General features: G+C 40.8%; 1 protein-coding gene across 4 annotated transcripts in view; it reads right to left on the reverse strand.

Moving 5' to 3' along the window:
* Nucleotides 1-22121, reverse strand: part of LOC104604129 (uncharacterized) — a 195640-nt gene that overhangs the window by 122974 nt on the left and 50545 nt on the right. For all 4 annotated transcript variants that reach the window (XM_010268361.3, XM_010268362.3, XM_088899453.1 and 1 more), the window contains exons 31-33: nucleotides 21653-21761; nucleotides 18320-18463; nucleotides 344-616 (exon numbers count right to left, since the gene is read on the reverse strand). In XM_010268361.3, coding sequence (XP_010266663.1) covers nucleotides 344-616; nucleotides 18320-18463; nucleotides 21653-21761 — 526 coding nt within the window. The remainder of the gene's footprint in view (nucleotides 1-343; nucleotides 617-18319; nucleotides 18464-21652; nucleotides 21762-22121) is intronic.

Below are 22121 nucleotides of genomic sequence, written 5' to 3' on the forward strand. Positions count from 1 at the left end.
GAGGAAAAGAATATGAGAGGACTAATTGCGGGTAATGCTAACAGGAAACCTTTTTGTTACTTTCCAGTTTCTAATACCCATAGGAGGAGTAAGAGGAAGCTTGAGAAAGCTATTTCAAAATCTATATATTGTAGGGGAAAACAGAGTAGGGGGTGAAAGGTGTTTGATCGGTGCTTTGTTCTTTCAGTGTAGTAGATGGCACATAGGTGGCTCTAGCTTGCATACTTATTGTACGCATCCCCTTTTTCCTAATAAATTTCATAATTAAAATAAAACAACATGTATCAGGGGACTGATACAAAAATGACAATTCAATGATGCAGAAAAAAACAGAAGTACTTACAGCAACACGAGCTAGAGGTGACTCTTCATCAATGCCATTGCACAAGTCCAGTAAGGCATAGTTGACTTCAACCGCCATTATAGTAACAGTACGTGACAGTAAGTTCTGGCTATTTATATTCACCTTGTCAGTCAACATGCGAATTGTATCTGTTGTATCTGACATTTTGCGAAAGCTAGGTGGTAGTCTTGGCTCTTCAGACATATTCATGATTGCACAATCAAGAATAACATGATACTCCTTATTAGACATCAATAGATGTAATAAACCAACCTGTTAAATGATTGATCAAAAAGAATCATTCCAAGAACTTGAGCCCACTGAAAAAATAAATAAATAAATAAACTAACAGCAAATACTATAAGAAATGCCATATGGAAATATTGCAAAAAATATAGATACGGTCAAAACATTGTGAAATATGAAAAAAATATAAAATCCTATTTTATGCAATGATAAAAGATGCATAGATAGACCATTCTAAATTATCTTGTTTCAAATCATCAAAACTACATGGAGTGAGTTCAAGAAAAATTTAAACTCATAGACAGTACAAAAGATTAAAATAGATCAACCAATTAATTAATTATACAACAAAAACTAAGCTTTACCTTCACGTTTGAAAAAGAAATTTGATCTGGCTAAAATCATAATTATGTCTGTAGAGTTGGGCCGATTTCTTCTTATTGAGCCCAGTTATTTATCTTTTAATTTTAAGTTGTTAAGATAGGAAGTCATTGGGCTTTAGGCCCATTAGTTAATGTTTTTAAGTTGCGACTGTTCAGCACAGTTAAATATAAGGGAAATGGAAGTATAGAAAGGTATAAGGCCAGACTGGTTGCAAAAGGGTACACACAAACTGTTGAGACACAAATAAAGGGAATATAAGTGTACAACAAAAGGCCACGTCAGCCTTTAAAGAATAAAACTAACAGCTAACCACTAGAACAAACTAAATAACAAACTAGACAAGTGGACTGGACAAGTGGAGAGGCTGGTATAACAGAATTGTAACAGCAGTGTTATAACAGAATCGATTATTGAATTGGGAATACAACCTCTCTCTCTCTCTCTCTCTCATTCTGGAGGCAGGCTCCCTCGAAAGAGTCCCTGAGTTAGGCAGTTCCTAACACAAACCTATGGCATTGATTACTTAGAGACCTTTGCACCAGTTGCAAAGATGACTTCTGTTCGGATACTTCTCTCTCTTGCTGCCACACTCATGGCCCCTATTTCAACTTGATGTGAAAAATGCTTTCCTAAATGGAGATTTGCAAGAAGTGTATATGGATCTCCCTGTTGGTTTCCACAGTGATGTTGAAAAAGGGAAGGTATGTAGACTTAAGAAGACACTTTATCAATCTCCCAGAACAAGGTTTGACAGGTTCAATAAGGCATTGATTGCTTTTGGCTACACACAAACTTAATCAGATCATACATTTTTTGTGAAGCGGAGAGGATCCTTGGTGTTAGTGCTAATTGTTTATGTGGATGATATTGTTGTCACAGGAAATGACCTAAGTGAAATTGACAAAACATGGAATCTTAGGTGAGATTGACCTATGTGGATGATATTGTTGTGGGGAGCTTAGGTACCTCTTGGGCATTTAAGTTGCAAGATCAAAACATGGAATCTTTATTTCTCATAGGAAGTATGCTCTGGATCTTCTACAAAAAACAGGAAAGCTTGGAACAAAGGCTGCCAGTACTCCTATTGATCATGTTTCTACGGTAGCTACAGTAGTCCAAACAAGTAAGGAGAAGAAGAAAGAAAAGGAGAAGAAGAAGAAGATGAAAGAACTGTTGAACCTGATAGCTAAACCCTATCAGTCGACCTCTTAATAGTGATTAGGCTTCTAATTAAATGTACAAGGACTAAACTGCCCCTACTTAAGTATGGGACAGAGAACCTCTAATAAGACTGCCACATAAGCTCATAACTTAACCAAGGTGAGTTGACTAATCTACCCTTATTCGGCTAACTCTAACACTCCCCCTCAAGCTGGAGAATATATGTCATATAATCCCAGCTTGTTACATATATAGTTCACTCTCCCTGAGCTTAAGGCATTTGTAAACAAATCTGCCCACTGATCACTTGAGCTTACATGGAGAATATATGTCATATAATCCCAGCTTGTTACATATATAGTTCACTCTCCCTGAGCTTAAGGCATTTGTAAACAAATCTGCCCATTGATCACCTGAGCTTACATGTTCTGTGCTTATCTCTCCAGTAAGAACCTTCTCCCTCACAAAGTGGCAATCAATCTCTATGTGCTTTGTTCTCTCATGAAAAACAGGGTTGGATGAGATATGGAGCGCAGCTTGATTGTCACAGTACAACTTCATAGGTTTATCCATGTGGAACCCGATTTCTTGTAGGAGATTCCTCAACCACACTAATTCACATGTAGTGTGTGCCATGGCACTGTACTCGGCTTCAGCACTGCTTCTAGCCACACGTCTGCTTTTTACTCTTCCACGTCACAAGATTTCCTCCAAGAAATGTGCAGTAACCTGTAGTAGATCTTCTATCAGACACAGAGCCCGCCCAATCTGCACACTTACCAGCCTCCCCCTGAGCAATAAACCCAGGTGGTTGCTCCATATATACCTCCTCTATAAGGTCGCCATGAAGGAAGGCATTTTTTATGTCAAGTTGAAATAAGGGCCAATCATAACTGCCAGGGAAATTAACACACGGACAGAGCTAATCTTAGCCACTGGAGAGAAGGTCTCCATATAGTCCACTCCATACAACTATGCATACCCTTTAGCAACAAGTCTGGCTTTCAGACGCTCCACACTACCATCTGGCAAGTATTTAACAGTATACACCCATTTACAACCCACAACATGCTTACCAGGAGGAAGAGTAGTGAGCTCCAAACGTGTGAGTATGTTGAAGAGCAGAGAGTTCCTCCTCCATTGCCTGCCTCCACCCAGGTGAACTAAGAGCCTCTTGGACATTGTTAGGTATGGAAATAGATGACAATAGTGAAACAAACTGGCGATGTGAGGCGGAAAGGCAAGATACTGAAACAAAATTGGAAATGGGATGAAGAGTAGAACTACGTTTACCTTTCCGTAAGGCAATGGGTAGGTCAAGTCCTGAAGGTTCAGCAACAGGAGCAACGATAGGATCCGCGGACAAGGAAGAAGCTGGAGGAGGGGCCGGTGTCGTTCGACGAGTATACACTTGCCAAATTGGTGGTCGTTCAGTAGGGATCTGCACTGGATGAGGTGACGAGTCAACTCCAACAAGAACACCCGGAACGGGATCACTGACCGAAAGAGGAAGAGGAAGTAAAGGTGGAGACAAAGATGCTTCAGTTCCTGAGAAGAAGGGAACAGACTCAAAAAATGTGACATCAGGACAGACATAGCACTTCCGAATAATGGGATTGTAACACTTGTACCCTTTTTGAGTCCGAGAGTAGCCAAGAAAGACACACTTAATGGAGCGTGCATCCAACTTGTCTATTCCAGGACTCAGATTGTGAACAAAGCACATACAGCCAAAGATACGAGGTGTTAATGGAAAGGGAGACAAGGTGGGGAACAAGATAGAGAAGGGAGACCGACCATGAAGAATAAAGGAGGGCATCCGATTAATGAGGAAACACGCAGTAAGTACAGCATCACTCCAAAACCGTTTAGGAACACTCATATGATGAAGAATAGACCGAGCTGTTTCAAGGAGATGATGGTTCCCTCTGTTGTTCCTGAATCTTAACATCTGGAGTGAGAGGATGATAGACATTGAGTTCATTTCTGAGGTTCTTCATACTGGTATAGTACTCTCTAGGGTTTTATTTCCTTGTTGCAGACCAAAGTACTCCTGATAGAGTTGATATACCCTTGTAGTATTATCTTGCCCAGAATACTTCTTGGCATGTTCCCATATGTCCTTAGTTGTATCTAAGAACATGAAATTGGCACTTATTTTGGGTTCCATACTGTTCCATAGCCATGTCATGATTTCAGCATCCTCCTGTTCCCAATCACCAACTAAGTGCTGCTGTCAAGAGTTTGATGTTCCAGAACCTACAGCAGTCCCTAAACACAATGATAGATACACACGCCTTTGTTCTTATCCACACCACTACTGATTTCACAAAAAAAAAAACACAGACTACACCGACATTAATTCAGCACTTACTAACCACATGCAAGCTCTCTTACAACTACTCAACAGAGTTTGTGCATCACAAGCACCACCACACAGCCATAGCTGTCACACACAATACAAACCTGCTTTAACGCTTTTAAGAGGGCACCACAAGACCAACAAAAACTCAACTAGTACCATTGCATTACACCTTGCACCATTCGGCCACCTACAGTATCAGTCCTCTCAAGTTCTTGAATATTTTCAACCCAGAAATACCAACAGCACACAGAGGAGAGATAACCAACCTTCGTTTGAGAGCTTCAGCCAACCATTCATTGCTGAAGTTGTTTTCTTAGGAAAGGAGGTTCTATGCACCAGAAAAAAGAAGAGTTGTGATGTTTCAGGCCTGGGATGAACCACTTTTCTCCATTGACAGCCCAGAGAAGAAAAGGAGAGAACTGAAGCACGAACTGAAGTTGTCACGAACTGAAGTTGTCACGCTTTGATACCATGTTTCTACTGTAGCTACAGTAGTCCGAACCAGTAAGGAGAAGAAGAAAGAGAAGGAGAAGAAGAAGAAGAGAAGAAGAAGAAGATGAAAGAACTATCGAACCTGATAGCTAAACCCTATCAGTCGACCTCTTAATAGTGATTAGGCTTCTAATTAAATGTACAAGGACTAAACTGCCCCTACTTAAGTATGGGACAGAGAACCTCTAATAAGACTACCACATAAGCTCATAACTTAACCAAGGTGAGTTGACTAATCTACCCTTATTCGGCTAATTCTAACAGACACAAACTTGTGGGGCGTTTGCTATATTTGTGTATGACAAGACCAGATATTTCCTATGCAATGAGTGTGGTGAGTCAATACATGCATGCCCCGCGCGTCCAGCATTAGGAGGTTGTTGACAGAATTCTTGTTTATCTGAAGGGACACCCAGGCAGAAGCATACTATTTGCTGACCATGGACAGTTGAAGCTAGAGGCTTATACAGATGCTGATTGGGCAGGATGCCTTGATGACAAGAGATCTACTTCAAGAGTCTGCACCCTTGTTGGGGGTAATCTTGTCTCATGGAAAAGTAAGAAACAGACAATGGTGGCAAGATCAAGTGCAGAAGCTGAATACAGGGCCATGGCACATGGAGTTTCAGAACTTCTCTGGATCCGTTCCGTGTTAGCAGAGATTGGTGTATAGGCAGAAGAACCTATGATGTTGTATTGTGATAATCAGGCAGCAATTAACATTGCCCATAACCCAGTTCAGCATGACAGGACAAAGCACATTGAAGTGGATAAACATTTCATAAGAGAAAGGGTGACTTCAGTGGAAGTTTGTCTTCCATACATTGCTTCTGGATTGCAACTAGATGATGTTCTCACAAAAGGTGTTGCAAGAAACAAACTGGAACACGATCTACGCAAGTTGGGAATGTGTAACATCTACTCCCAACTTGAGGGGGAGTGTTGAGTTGGGCTGATTTCTTGTTATTGGGCCCAGTTATTTATCTTTTAGTTTTAAGTTGTTAAGTTAGGAAGTTATTGGGCTGTAGGCCCATCAGTTTATGTTTTTTAAGTTGTGACTGTTTATCTACTTAAGTAGCCGCCCTACTAAGGGCATTCTTGTAATCTCTCATTATTTTAATTCAAGTATACAATACAAAGAGGGGTTGGCGGCAAGAAAAAATTCAATTCTGGGCAGCTTCCCACTCACCTTTTCTTCTCCTCTCTTCTTCTCTACTGCTGAAACTTTTCATTTTCTTCTTCACTTCTTCACAAGGAATTCATCTAAAACTGCTATCAACAATTTCTACTATGTCCATTATGTCATCATAACACTGTCCACATATCAAAAATATTATCACCAACTTGCATATAATACTGTCTTGTACTACACACAGAACCAGTAGCTTTTATTAGGGATTTTGTTGATTTCAGCAATATTTTGCATCGGTACCCATGGAAATGGAAATATGGCATGGAAATATTAGGAAGTTTATGGACATTTTAAAGATACCTGATCATACAAAAACCTTTCAGCATGCTTACTACACCAGTACTAGCATTACATGGTGGGGAAGTAGCTACTTTATAATGCATGAACAATTACACAATATCCATTTTTGGTTTTAGCAATGTATCTTAATGGCATATTGCAATTTTTTTAATCAGCAAAAATTTTATTGAATAAATTAATTATAAGAGAGAGAGCAGAACAACTCGGTGACCAAAAAGTCATCCCTTTCCTCCCCTTGTTTAGCAAGGGAATCAGCTAACCCATTTGCAAACCTTCTAACCCACTCGAGATCAGCATTTAGTTCTAATAGAAAATTGTAATTAATACTGATATAACAAACTTTTATCCTCAGACAATTTCCTTACTTTTATCCTCCGGGAAGAATATAATTTCATTGTAAAAAAATACTTCCTGACAAATTTTGTTTTACCAGAAAAATTCTAGCATTTACAAGGTTATAAAAACCAACCATATACAGAATCTAAAATATGAAATGTTGGTCTGGCTGATATTTTGTTATCCTCTTGTCTGGGTTGGGTATTAAGTCTTTAGTTAATGGGCCTTAGTTACTGGGCCTATTTTTATTTAGTGTCTTATTTGACTGGGTGTCCCATCACTAATCAGGGGCATCCTGGTCCTTTTATGTAACTTTACGTACTGTTATTATATAAGTGAACAATACCGGCTGATGAACAGTGCCCATTCGAACATTTCTTCCTTTCTCCTCTTCTCTTCCTCTTCTTCTTCTCTGCTCACTTGACAGGTTCAGTTCGGCAAACATGATATCAGAGCACTAAAACTCGCCAGGTTACAGCAGCTGCCTCACACCTCTCTCTCTCTCTCTCTCTCTCTATCTATCTATCTTGGTACTGCAAAGAAACCCTAAGTCTGGTAGTAGAACCCAGCAGAACCTATATCTAGGGTTTCCCTTGGTTGTAGGGCCCAAGGGGAGTTAGTCCCAGTAGCTGATGCCCTTAGAGACACACACAGCAAGTTGTAGCCATTCGGCCAAGTGAGATCTGTGTAGAGAGGATTGATCTGAAAGAGAGGATTGATCTCAGCAGTCCTAGAACAGTTCGTGGGTGAGGGTTCAGCCTGCGATAGCAGTGGTTAGCGCGTGGTAGAAGCCACAACAGCAAGGTCCAGGCTGCGGCAACAGTGGCTAAACACAGCAGAAGAGTTTCAGTTCGGTGCTTCAGCAGTTTGGTGGCAGCTTGCAACAGCAGTAGTTAGAGCAGTACAGCAGAGTGGAACTTGGTATTTCATCCCTGTTACGGACCCTCCGGTTTGATTTCACAGTGCTGCAAGCTCCGTAAGTCTGAAGTGGTTTCATATAACTTATGTGACAGTTTTTGGTAATCTTGCAAGTCGGAGAAGATGTCTTCCAGGTCCGGGGAAGTGTCTTCTAGAGATGTTAGGGCAAGTGGGAGGTCCCCTAATCTGGAGAACCCAAATCCGCACAGCCTACAGATAACAAATGTGTTGCTAAACGAATACAACTTTAGGGAATGGTCTGTTTCAGCCATGCTCTTTATCACATCCCGGGATCTTACCGGCTACTTGGACGAGCAGAAGAAAGAACCCGAAATAGGGAGTGCTGAATATGCTATTTGAAGAAGAGAGAATGCTACAGTCATGTCCTGGCTACTAGCTTCAATGACTCCAAGGGTAGCTAGGACCGTTCAACACTTCTCCACAGCTGCCAAGATATGGGAAAAGGTGTCTAAGACCTATGGGCAGAAAAAAAAATAATGGCCGAATCTATAGACTGAATCAAGATATTGCTGCCCTGAGGCAAGGAGATATGACTGTTGCAACATACTTTGCTACATTAAAAGGACTATGGGACGAGCTGGATCACCACCTCATCATTGACTGGGAGAATGCCAGAGACAAAGAGAAACATGACAAACAAGTTGAAGAGGGTAGAGCATTCAAATTGTTGGCTGGCCTAGATCCAATATATGAGAACATAAGGTCCCAAATTCTGGGAAGAGATGAGATGCCCGACTTACATCATGTCTACTACCTTGTGAGAAATGAAGAGGTGAGAAGAAAAGAGATGCAAGTTGATGCTCAGACTAAACTAGCTAAACAGTCTATAGTACATTCAGCCCTAATTTCTACAAATCAAAGGGGGAACAAGTTCTCTGACAAGAGACACCTCAAGTGTACTCAATGTGGGGGAGAAAAGCATGTGAAAGAGACCTGTTGGGATCTCTATCCTCATCTGAAACCAGCTGCATTGAGAAAAGATAAGAAGCACCAGAAGGGCCAATCTGCAAGTGGGAACCTGGCAGCAAGTCCACGACCACCCCCTTTAGTCACTATCAAACAAGATCTGTCAGAGAGAGAAGAATGTTCTACCGACTCAATGGATGTCCTCTTAAGACGAGCAAAAACTTCTTCAAAAGAGGGGAGAGCAGACCCCCCCAATATTTGTGCTCTGACAGGCTCATACTCAACCTTCAAACCCACAAGAAACCTTGTCACATCAAGCTGCTCACGTTGCTGTTGTTGGATCTGAACATCTAATGTTAGAGGGTGATACACATTGAGCTCATTACAGATGTTCCTCAAACTTGCATAGTACTCTTCTAAGCTTTGACTCCCTTGCTTCAAATTGAAGTACTCTTGGTACAACTGATACACCCTAGTTGTATTGTCTTGTCCAGATTACAGCCTCTTAACATGATCCCAGATTTCCTTAGTTGTATCTAGGAACATGAAGTTCACACTAATCTTTGGCTCCATGTTGTTCTAGAGCCATGTCATTATCTGTGCATCTTCTTGTTCCCAGTCACTGAACCCAGGGGAATCAGAGGGAGGTTTCTCCTCTCAGACATGTTTTACCTTCCACTTGGCCTTCAAGAACACCTCCACAGATTTTGCCCATGGTACATAATTATCACCATTCAACTTGATGAATGTCATTTGAACACTAGATAGTCTGGAGAAAGCATGACACCTGTTTTGTTGTCATTCCCATTTTCAAATGAAGCCATCTTAATTATTTCACCTTCAAATATACAACACAACCTCACACTCTTTCACAAGACTTATCTCACTTATAACACCACCAACTCCAACTTCTTCAAATGCACATTACACACCACACACTAAGGCTGAAATCACTCAGTCATCACATCAAACACCTGGGCTGCACACAGCAGAACCATTCACTATCAACACACTAAGGCTGAAATCATTCAGTCATTACATCGAACACTTGTTCTTCATACTGCAGAACTGATTACACACAAGGTCTAAGAGTTCACTTTTAAATATTTAGAATCATAAATACACCAATTACCACGACACAACCACTACCACAACACTGCTGTCGTGAGCTTCAGCAGTCGACAACTCTTCTTTCAGCACACATATGAGAAAAAAAAAGCAGAGGAACACTACTGATATGCATATCAGTCACACCGAGCTCCACAACAACCAAAAAAAAAAAAAACATTCACAGTCCCTTACTTGGACAAACAACAGCAGTGTTCATACCTGTCCACCTTCAGCCCTCTTCGTACACTGAATAGAGGGTTTAGTATACCACTTCAACGACCACCACAACAACGACCGGAGGCATTCTCACCTCCAGGCCCACAAAACGACAGCTCCTTTTCAGCCCTATATCGAACCTCCACTCAGGTCAGTCGAAAAATGAAGATGACTGTGAAAGTAGGCGGCGAACCCAGAAAGAGAACAGCAGCAAGAAATAACGGAGAACACGACCTTACAGCTCTGATACCATGTAAGTAAACTCTAGTAGATTCTAGGTTAAAGTAGAGAAGAAGAAAGAAAAGAGAAAGAAGAAGAAGAAGAGAAAGAGAGTTCGGCCAGACTAGAAGAGAGTCTCAAAATCACTTCTCCCCTAGCCAACCCACTTTTATTTATTCAAAATCATAGAGTTACAAGAAAGACCATTTTGTCCCTCATAAGAGATGGGACACATAACTTAAACTCAGATACAATAGACCTTTCACTGTTAAACAGATAAACCAAAATGACCAAAATACCCCTAACTTGAGCATTCTAACACTCCCCCTCAAGCTGGAGAGTATATATCATATAGTCCCAGCTTGTTACAAATGTAATCTATTCTTCCCCGAGACAATCCCTTTGTGAAGATATCTGCCCACTGATTTCCTGAGCTCACATGAGATGTGGTTATCACCCCACTTATTACTTTCTCTCTTACGAAGTGACAATCAACCTCAATATGCTTAGTTCTCTCATGGAAGACGGGATTGGAAGAAATGTGAACAGAAGATTGGTTATCACACTATAGTTTCATGGGTTTGTCAATTGAGAATCCCATCTCTTGTAGCAAGTTCTTCAGCCATACTAGTTCACATGTGGTATGGGCCATAGCTCTGTACTCTGCTTCTGCACTACCTCTTGCCACCACTAATTGTTTCTTGCTCTTCCAAGTTACAAGATTGCCACCAAGGAAGGTACAATACCTTGTAGTTGATCTCCTGTCTGATATATAACCAGCCCAGTAAGCATCTGTATACCCTACTATCTCAAAAGTTCCTCCATTTTGGTATAACAAACCACGACCTGGAGCACCCTTTAGGTACCTAACAATTCTTAGAACAGCTTCCCAGTGAGGAACCCAAGGATGTTGCATAAACTGACTCACCACACTCACAGTAAAAGATATATCTGGTCGGGTAATGGTCAGGTAGTTCAACTTTCCCACCAACCTTCTGTATCTTCCAGGATCATCAAACTCTTCACCTGCATCCACACTTAACTTGGCATTGAGTTCCATAGGAGTCTCTGCTGGTTTAGTACCTAACAACCATGTTTCTTCAAGTAGATCAAGAACATATTTTCTCTGACATAGGTTGATCCCATGTTTTGACCTCGCAACCTCTATTCCCAGAAAATACTTCAGCTTCCCCAGATCTTTCGTATTGAAGTGGTCCTATAAGAATTTCTTCAACCTGTCGATTCCATTGTTGTCACTCCCAGTTAAGACAATATCATCCACATACACGACTAGCAAGATTTTCCCATCCTTTGAGTTATAGCTGAACATAGAAAGATCAACCAGACACTGTTTCATCCCAAAGGCATTCACCACTTCATTGAACCTGCCAAACCAAGCACGTGGAGATTGTTTCAGTCCATAAATTGCCTTTTTGAGCCTACACACCTTACCAGCCTCCCCTTGAGCAACAAACCCTGGTGGTTGCTCCATATACACTTCCTCAACGAGATCACCATGTAGGAAGGCATTTTTTATGTCAAGTTGTACAAGAGGCCAATCATACATAGCAGCTAATGAAATCAACACTCGAACTGAACTAATCTTAGCCACAGGAGAAAATGTCTCCATATAGTCCACACCATACAACTGAGAATAACCCTTGGCCACTAACCTCGCCTTCAATCGCTCCACACTGCCATCAAGAAGATACTTCACTGTGTAGACCCATTTACACCCAACAGTGTGCTTACCGGGAGGAAGAGTGGTGAGTTCCCATGTGTGATTATGTTGTAGAGCAGAGAGTTCTTCTTCCATGGCTTGCCGCCACCCTGGGGAGGTAAGAGCTTCCTGGACAGTCTTGGGGACGGGAACAGATGAGAGTAATGATATAAAATTGCAATGAGCAGCAGAAAGGTGAGCAGTAGAAAAAGTGTGAAATGGGGTGAGAAGTACAAGTACGTTTACCTTTCCGCAGAGCAATAGGAAGATCAAGATTTGAGGGAGAAGGAGCAGTAGCAAGATCTGTCGACAAGGACTGAAGTGGAGGAGGGTCCGATGCACTTCTGCGGGTAAACAGTTGAGTGATAGGCGGCCTCCAGTAGTAACATTCATAGGATGTGCATCTGCAGTAGAAATAAGAGCTACGGGAAGGGTGTCCACAACAGGTACAGGAAGAGGAACCTCAGAGGGAGAGGAAGAGACCCCAGCATCTGAAAAAAACGGAACTGATTCAAAAAGGTGACATCAGAGCATACAAACGATTTATGAAATTTAGGGTTATAACACTTATACCCTTTCTGAGTCATCGAGTAGCCAAGAAAGATACACTTAGTAGCTCGAGCATCTAGCTTGCCTACCCCAGGCCCCAAGTGTTGAACAAAACAAACACAGCCAAAGACTCTTGGGGTGAGAGGAAATGGAGACAAAGTGGGAAACAACACGGAGAAAGGAGATTGACTTCCAAGGATTGACATAGGCATCCTATTGATCATCAAGGATCGAGCAGTTTCAAGAAGATGTCGATTTTTCCGTTCAGCTACACCGTTCTGTTGTGGGGTGTAGGCATAAGAAGTTTGATGATTAATCCCATGATGTTCTAGGTATCGCTGAAATGGTGAGGAGTTGTATTCTTTGGCATTATCAGAGCAAAGAATTTTATTATGAACACCAAATTGAGTGCGTATTTCAGCATAAAATTGTTGAAAAATAGAAAACAACTCACTACGGTCTTTCAAAAGATAAATCCATGTCATCCTTGAAAAGTCATCAACAAAGATTACAAAATACTTATACCCATTGTATGACACCACTTTAATTGGACCCCATACATCAGAATGAACTAAAGAAAAAGGACTTGAGACACGACTATCAACTCTTGGACTAAATGAGACTCTATGATGTTTTCCCAATTGACATGACTCACAATCTAACGATGAAAGATGACTCAAGGAAGGAACCAGCAACTTCAAAGTATTGAGAGAAAGATGACCAAGTCTGCAGTGCCATTGAAGAGGAGTAACAGATGACTAAAAAGCTACTGGAGGGCCACCACCATCAAGGTAATACAATCCACCTGCTTCATGCCCTCCACCAATCTTTCTCCCCGTCTTGAGATCCTGAAACACACAAGAAGGATAGAAGGTTATAGAACAATTAAGAGACTTCGTTAATCGGATAATAGACATAAGGTTAAAAGGAAACTTAGGGACATATAAAACAGATGATAAAGACAAGGAGGAGAGATCAACATCACCAACACCACAGATAGGAATGTAGAGTCATTAGCAAGTGTAACTGTTCGAGATGTGGAGGAGCGAGAAAGGGAAGAGAATACATCAAGAGTCCCAGACATATGGTCCGAGGCTCCAGAGTCAATGATCCAGTGTGAGGCTTTGGAAGCTAAGCAAGCCATACCTGAATGGGCAAGTGTAGCGGTGTTCTGCTGAGATGTTTGAAGGAACTGCTCATATACTGCACACGGTACACTCACCATTTCCTTCTCAGAAGCACAAGCAAATGTGGAGGGGATTGGGTCAGTTTGTTGACTTTCAGTAATTGTGCCACTACCCTTAGTCATAGCATGGTTAGCCCAAGTGTTGGGTGGACCACGCAAATCATAGCAGAAATTAACTATGTGCCCCTCTAAACCACAATGTGTACACTTTCTCTGGGCATTACCCCTTCCTTTTCCACGGCCTCCCCCTGAGTCCTGGCCTCCAGTCCGACCACGAGCCCGGTTAAACATGTGACCACGACGGTTGCTTGGGAGTCCACTACTGCCACCACCACTTCTATTTCCACGACCACCCCCTTTAATCACTATAAAACCAGATCTGTCAGAGAGAGAAGAATGTTCTACCGACTCAATGGATGTCCTCTTAAGACGGGCAAAAACTTCTTCAAAAGAGGGGAGAGCAGACCCCCCCAATATTTGTGCTCTGACAGGCTCATACTCAGCCTTCAAACCCACAAGAAACCTTGTCACATCAAGTTGCTCACGTAGTTGTTGTTGGATCTGAACATCTAATGTTAGAGGGTGATACACATTGAGCTCATTACAGATGTTCCTCAAACTTGCATAGTACTCTTTTAAGCTTTGACTCCCTTGCTTCAAATTGAAGCACTCTTGGTACAACTGATACACCCTAGTTGTATTGTCTTGTCCAGATTACAGCTTCTTAACATGACCTTACAGCTCTGATACCATGTAAGTAAACCCTAGTAGATTCTAGGTTGAAGTAGAGAAGAAGAAAGAAAAGAGAAAGAAGAAGAAGAAGAGAAAGAGAGTTCGGCCAGACTAGAAGAGAGTCTCAACATCACCTCTACCCTAGCCGACCCACTTGTATTTATTCAAAATCATAGAGTTACAAGAAAAGACCATTTTGTCCCTCATAAGAGATGGGACGCATAACTTAAACTTAGATACAATAGACCTTTCACTCTTAAACAAATAAACCAGAATGACCAAAATACCCCTAACTCGAGCATTCTAACATTGACTAAAGGGGCCTCGTCAGTCCAATATTTTAACAGATCCACCAAAAAATCCAAAAACTGGGCTTACTTGAGATCTTCGATCAGCCTCTTAAGTCACCATGCAGTCGGCCGATCTAGGGCTGCATGAGAAAACAACTCAAGGAACCTTCGACCTGCTCAGATACCAAGTAGAAATCACTGATTGCAGATTTCATTTAACTCCTTGTGAAGGGAAAGAAGAGGAAGACGAAAATTTCAGCAGTAGAGAAGAAAAGAGGAGGAGAAAAGAGTAGGAAGTCAACCAGGATTCTTAGATTAACCCTAGCCGCCAACCCCTCATTATAATTTATACTTAACTTAAAGGATGAGATATTACAAGGATGCCCTTAGTAGGGCGGCTACTAATGTAGCTGAACAGTCACAACTTAAAAACATAAACAAATGGGCCTAAAGCCCAACCACGGAACCACCAAGGCCAGAACCGATCTTGGAACCGACCCTTACAGGGTAGGCACCAGGTTCTGCCATGAAACCGAACAGAACTGACCCATGCTCACCCCTAACAGCTAGGACTAATCCCTGCTGCCACCGCATTAAAACTGGAAGTGTGCCTCTGAAATGGAACAAATAAGCCCAAGATCTTGCCAAAAAAAGAGTCTGAAGCACTTGTTTCTACCAAACATGTCATGAACAACCAAAGGTTCCTCACAAGGTTATACTATATGAACCACCTCCAGGAGATGAGACACACCAACATCGGTGCTTTCTAACTGACTGGGTACCAACATCTCCAAGAGATGCCCACACAAAAAAGAACTTCCACCACAACCAAAAGTAAATGAATCTCATCTCTGGGCAATCATACCCATGTATAAATATTCTGAGAAAATAGTAAAGGTTGCACATTGGGTTAAGGCCACAGAACTGTTTAATTCTATTTCCATGGACAGCATTATAAAGGGATGGAATTGACTGGCAAATCCATCCAAAAATAAAAATGAGCATTTAATTGAAACCACCAACAACAAATCAATTGAAAATGAATTTTGATGGTTGTAGCTTGTGGAAGCCCAGAGTATTTAGGTGTTGGATGAGCCTTTGCACTAGTGGAAACCCCGTTGCTTTATTCTCTGGACTCTAGATGGAGTCTGGACCAACAGCAACTTTCTGAAGGAAAAATTATTATCTATCTTGAAACAACTAAGATTGGAGATAATCTATGTTTCAAAAAGATATAGTGGAAGGGGACTCTAAGGTGGTGATAGGCTGGATGAGGAGCAGCAATCAAGGGTTGTGGCAGCAGAGACATATAATGAGAGAAATCAGATTCTTGATGCAGGAACTAGTGTATATGAAAACCCATAAAAGGGGTGCTACACACAATGAACATATTTTTCTGATACATTATAAAAAGTTTTAACTGATACCTATCAAAAAATACCAGTAAAACTTCTCCAAACAAATTGGGTGATACAAGGAGTAATGGAACGGGTTAGTTTCTCCACCTTATGACCACTGACCCAGGTCATAAGGTTCTACCACAAGTATTGATGGGGTCACAAGTACAAAATCTTGGCCAAACAGTCCAACAACACTGACACCAACTTGAAATTATGCACCTTAGATGCCCGAGTTCCACTTTGTTATTATGCACCAAGTGCGTTCTGCATAAGTCTAATATTTCTCACAATCCATAATGCCCTAATGCAACAATCCACCTCAACCAATTTTGATTCCAGAAACAGAAACAAGCCAGGACTAGCCTTGATGAGTGACTCTCTTATTATCATGACCCCCACAAAGGCCAACTATAAGCAGCCACATGTCTGGTATTTTTGCACATCATCATTTTCAAACTTCACCAGAGATGAGTGCAACAAAGCTTTGGTATACAACAATAACCAGAGTTTTCTCTTTTGCCATTTGCAGATCAATTAGATTATCTGGGAAATGTTCCATTTTTATCCCTCATCACATTAATCTTAACTGTGCCACTGTTACAAAAATCCCAGAGTATCGTAATATGCTTCTACAAAACCTCCACCAAAGTCCCCTATATACATCGCAATATGTATTTTTCCATACATAGAAAAGAATACCCAAGTCTTCACATCCACATGTTTGAATGCTATACATTATTTCGACTACATGATCTCATGATCATAAAGGAAATTTTTTTCTTCAATATATGTGAGTTCCTCTAGAGCAATCAACAGCACCCTACAGTCCCCAAAAGGTCTGAGTATCAAGTCTGACTTCAGGTTTAGCTTCTACTTATTTTCTTTTCATTACATATGTATTCTTTTTAATAACCCTTCCAGTCTTAACTTGTCACTAAATCTTTTCCCAAATCTCATGACTCATGATCATTGATCCTGATTTGTCCTTCTAGAATCGAATGGCAAAACACAATTCATGTAGCAGGCCCCATATGGTTGGGACAAGATTTTGATGAGGATGATGATGATGATGATGATGTACCTTATGCATTTTTTATTTTTATTTTTATTTTGTACTTTCATGTATATGTTGTAAATGGGTGTTGCCATCATGTGTCATGCCATGACAGTCATGGGCGAACATGTGAACAGAGTCTAAAATGCCAATGTCAGTGGAAATGTTGGTTGTCCAAATATAAGAAACTTGTCAAATATTTCAGAAAATCATAAAGAAAATTTGTAAAAATTATGGACATTGTGGGAACATTGTAAAATATGCAAAAATGTAGAATGATATTGTATGAAATGATAAAAGAAACATATAAACAGCTTTCTAAAATTATTATCTTGTACAAAATCATTAAACAAAGATAAAATCTAAGGTCATAGAAAAAGAATCTTTTGAAATCGACCTATGATCTATTACACAACATTGCTATTCTGCATGCAATAGTGTCACCAACATATATTATAATACTATAGTACTCTTCATAATGCTGGTAGTGTTCAGTAGGGAATAAATAGATTCCAGTAAAATAATTCTTAATGTTTTAATTATCAAAAAGCCCTGAGGCGTATGCCAGATGCGCTAACACCTTTGAGGAATACGCCTCAAGTGCAAGAGGTGTACGCCTCATGCACACCTCATATAAAAAAATAGAAAAAAGAAAGAAGAAAGAAAAAAAGAAAAAAAGAAAATAAAAGAAAAGGGAAGGAAAAGAACAGGAAGGGAAGGGAAAGAAAAAGAAAGAAAGAGGAAAAAGAGAAAAAGAAGAAAAGAGGGAAGGGAAGAAAAGACATATTTCTCTTCTCTCTGTAGAGTAAATGACACCTCCTGCATGTGTTCATTTTCCCATTATGTTTCTTTTTTAAGTGGCCCCTCCAAAAACCTTCTATCCACACTACATCTATTCCATAAAAAACTTTTCTGCTTCCAGCTCCCAAAGCAATGTTCATTTTGCCACAACCAGAAACTTCATAATTGTTTATCACTATTGCAATCAGAGTGCCTTGTTCAGTATTGGATCAGCTGCTTATACACCTTCAAAACAATGTCCACATCATTCTGAAGGACAGTTTGGCAATTTGCAGTTATAACAAGGTAATGACTGAAAATCTTAGAGGCTTTGAGCAAAAAGTCAAGGAAAGAATTATATGGAAATGAATAAACAGTTCAAATAGGCAAGAAAATTACCCGAACTTCAAGGGAAAATGTTGGAACTTTTCTAAAAACATCCCTCAAACTGCGGCGTACATAGACATGAAAACCTTGGGCTTCTCGTATCACCGCCTTTCCTATAACACCATTAACTCCGACAGCCATGTTGATTCCAAGTAACTGCAGAATATAAATATATCACTTTATACAGAATAATATAATTAAAAAATTAAAAACAAAAAAAAGAATATACAACTAGGTAGGTCCCAGAACACCACACAGAAAAAGACCACTAAGAGTATTGCTCTCATACCAAGATGTTATCCAAGGAAGAAAGAAACAAATAAGAAGATACATTCAGTTAAGAAGAAGAAACAGAGAAGACATGACAAGAAAAAAGGACTAATTGAGCAGAGCTTCAGGGGGCAGTCAAGTAAGAAGACAATTACAATATTAAGCTCATTATTTAAACTCAACTACACTTACATTAGTTGATTTTATTGGCTCTTATATCTTTTTGTGCCTTCTTTTATATGCAGTTTATTATTCTTGAACATCCAGGGCATTTCTGTAATTATTTTTCTTTTATTTTAGGGAAAATTCCTGATAGGTACCCTGTACTTTAGGCCGAGTGCCAATTTAGTACCCAAACTTTAAAATGTGACAATCTAGTACCCGAACTTTCGAAATGCGACAATCTAGTGCCTACCATTAATGGACCGTCAGTTATGTATATCACGTGACCTCATGTGCAAATTAAGTCTTTTGAAAATGCCAAAATTACCCTTGAAAATAAAACACACTGTTCATCATCTTCTTTCTCAAGAAAATGAAACAGAGCCCAAGCCAAGCTCTCAACAGTCCAGACCATCATTTCATGATGAAAACACAAAAGCCAGGGCTCGCCGCTGGCTGCCACCATGGCCAACGGGAGGGGTGGTGTTCTCAGTTCGCCACCGTAACTGCCACCATGGCCACGCTTGACGCTCCTGGTCAAGAGAGAGAAAGAGAACTACAGCGGAGGCGGAACAGGAACTGTGGAAGAGGAGAGAGAAAAAAGGGCACTCGTTTCATCATCGTTTTTCCTGTTTTCCTTCATTCTGATATTAACCCCAAAGCTCAACACCAACAACCGCAGCGAGATCAGAGCTATCTCCTCCATTCAATTCCACAAATTCTCCACTTCTACAGGTTTCAGACTTTTTGATCTCCATGGTGTTTCCTTGAAATTCATGACTTCTTTGATTCGTTGTTCAGCGGTAGCCGATGATTCTGCTTTTGTTTCCGATAACAGTGCGCCCAAGGTTCCCTCCAAATTCTTAGGTGTGGAAATTAGCATATTAAAGAAGGTGATTCCTTTGGGGATTATGTTCTTCTGCATTCTCTTCAGTTACACCATTCTTCGAGACACGAGGGATGTGCTCGTCGTTATAGGGAAGCAGTGCCGAGATTATTCCATTCTTGAAGACTTGGGTAAATTTGCATACGACTTAGTGGGGTTTCATGGATCAGGTTCCATCTCATACCAAACCGCGTTGGCGATAGTGTTAGTGGAGGGCTGTGTTTTTCTTGCAATAGCTGCATTTGGTTTGTGCGCAAGGCTTGTGCGTCTCATCCCTCGGCCAGTCCGGCTTGCCTGTGCGGCGGTCATCAGCCTTTTCATTGCATTTTTCGGCCTGCAGTCTCAACAAGGTGTTGGCCTCGTCAGGCCGAGTTCTTCCACCATAGTGACCCTCATGGCTTGCTCCCGCACGTACCCAATCACAACAAGTGCGAGAATGGAAAGATGCAAAGCCCCACGTTCTAGCTCGGCACTATGGGCTTCCTAGTAACGTGCTACGGGCTGATGAAGGAAATCAGGGGCAGCATGATCTATGGCATCCTATTTGTGACGTTGATTTCACGGATTAGGGGCACCAGTGTAACATATTTTCCTAAGACCACTCTCGGTGACACAAACTACAAATATTTCAAGCAGGTGGTGGAGTTCCATAAAATCACGAGCACTGCTGGGGCTGTAAGTTTCAGAGGGTTCAACAGAAGTGAGGTCTGGGCAGCCTTGATTATGTTGCTCTATGTGGATGTGTTGGCCACGACAAGGACATTGTACTCGGTGGCTGAAATTGGTGAATTTATAGATGAGAATGGGGGTTTTGAAGGAGAGCACATGGTGTACATGGTTGATGCAGGGTCTACGGTTGTGGGTTCGGCACTGGAAGTATCCCCCATTGCGACATACATAGAGCCTCCAGCAGGGATCAGAGAAGGAAAGCAAGAAACAACAATGTTGGAGTACGATGTTTTACAGGAGCTCTCTCTCTCTCCCTGGTCTAGATTTGCTTCCACTATTTTTGTTGCTTCTGTAGCGTGTGAGAATCGTAGAAGAAAGAGAGAGATAGAGGAGAGATTTAATATTTACTACTTCTTCCTTTGCATTTTCTTGAATTTTGTCATTTTTTTCCTATGTTTTGGGGAAAAATGCAGGGTTTACTTAATGGAAGAGACTGGGAGTTGCGGTAGAAGAACAGAGAGAGCAATTAGAACTCTGAGATTTTCTATTAGGGCTCAGAAGCCTGGCCACAATGCACGGGTTCAGTAGACTTGATAACGGAAGGGCCAATGGAGTAAGCCCTCCGTTGTCGACGACGCCTTCGCCTCCTTCGTCACCAAGATTCCACCACAGCCGGAGCAAGAATGTGAACTTTTGCAACCGCAGCCCGAAGCTGCACACTTTTGTGGTGTTCTGCTATTTGCTCTGTTGGTTTACATCTCTGGTATGTTGCTGCATATGGGTTCTTTAAGTCTTGAGGTTGTTGCACCGGATGTCGTTGTCAAACCGGCTCCGCCAGGTTCTACCTACCGTAGTCCTCAAGTTTTTGAGAATCTTCGGCCTTTTATGTGTGTCTTTTCAGAAGAGACCCTGAGGAGCTCGTTGTCAAATCTTCCACTGTTGTTGCTTTATTAACAGAAGGTCGATAAAGAAAATTAGATGACACATGAAGGGCATTTGTGTCTTTTCCCATGACACTTAACGGCTGGTTAACAGAAGATACTAGATTGTGGCACTTCGAAAGTTCGGGAACTAGATTGTCGCATTTTAAAGTTCGGGTACTAAATTGGCACTCAGCCTAAAGTACAGGGTACCTATCGGGAATTTTCCCTTTATTTTATAAGATATACATACGAATTGAAAGGGAAGCAAGCCCATGGTCTCAAACCTTACATTCTCTTATCTTCTTTATACTCTTGTTCATTTTTCATCCCCTATTGTGCTCATTTTGCAATCTGAATTCTAGGAAGAAAAAAGGATCTTAAATTATAATAGCATAATGGGTTATCCATTGAAAAAGAAGCTAAAGAAAAGCTTACCTCAGCATGAAGTACATCAAGATGGACAGCTGAAGGATCTTTGTCAGGGCATCCGTGCCACAACAATTCATTTTTCACTTGTAGCTGTCCCAAATCAAGTTGAATATAACTGCAACATCAGTCACATGTTAGAATAAAATATAATAATAGAACAAATTAAGAGAATAAGGAGCCATTTGTTAACAGATGAAGTAGCTGAACTGAAAACATTATTAGCTTTTCTTCTATCAAATAAGTTTTTTTACGAGGTTGAGGGCTCCTTAATGGATAAAGCTACAATTGAGTAGATTACTATACCCTTGAATATCTTAGTATTTAAGCATTTTATCCACTAAGATAACCATAAAATTTGTTTCAGTGTAATGAGTACAGAGATTGAGAATCCAGATTCCTTCTGTGGATTAGTAGAAATTTGACATGCAAAAGAGAGGTAACCATATTATCATCTACATAGTCGTTGTTGTCCAAG

Source organism: Nelumbo nucifera, chromosome 2, assembly GCF_055504915.1.
Source record: "Nelumbo nucifera cultivar China Antique chromosome 2, China Antique-T2T, whole genome shotgun sequence".
In the NCBI taxonomy this organism is placed as follows: Eukaryota; Viridiplantae; Streptophyta; class Magnoliopsida; order Proteales; family Nelumbonaceae; genus Nelumbo; species Nelumbo nucifera.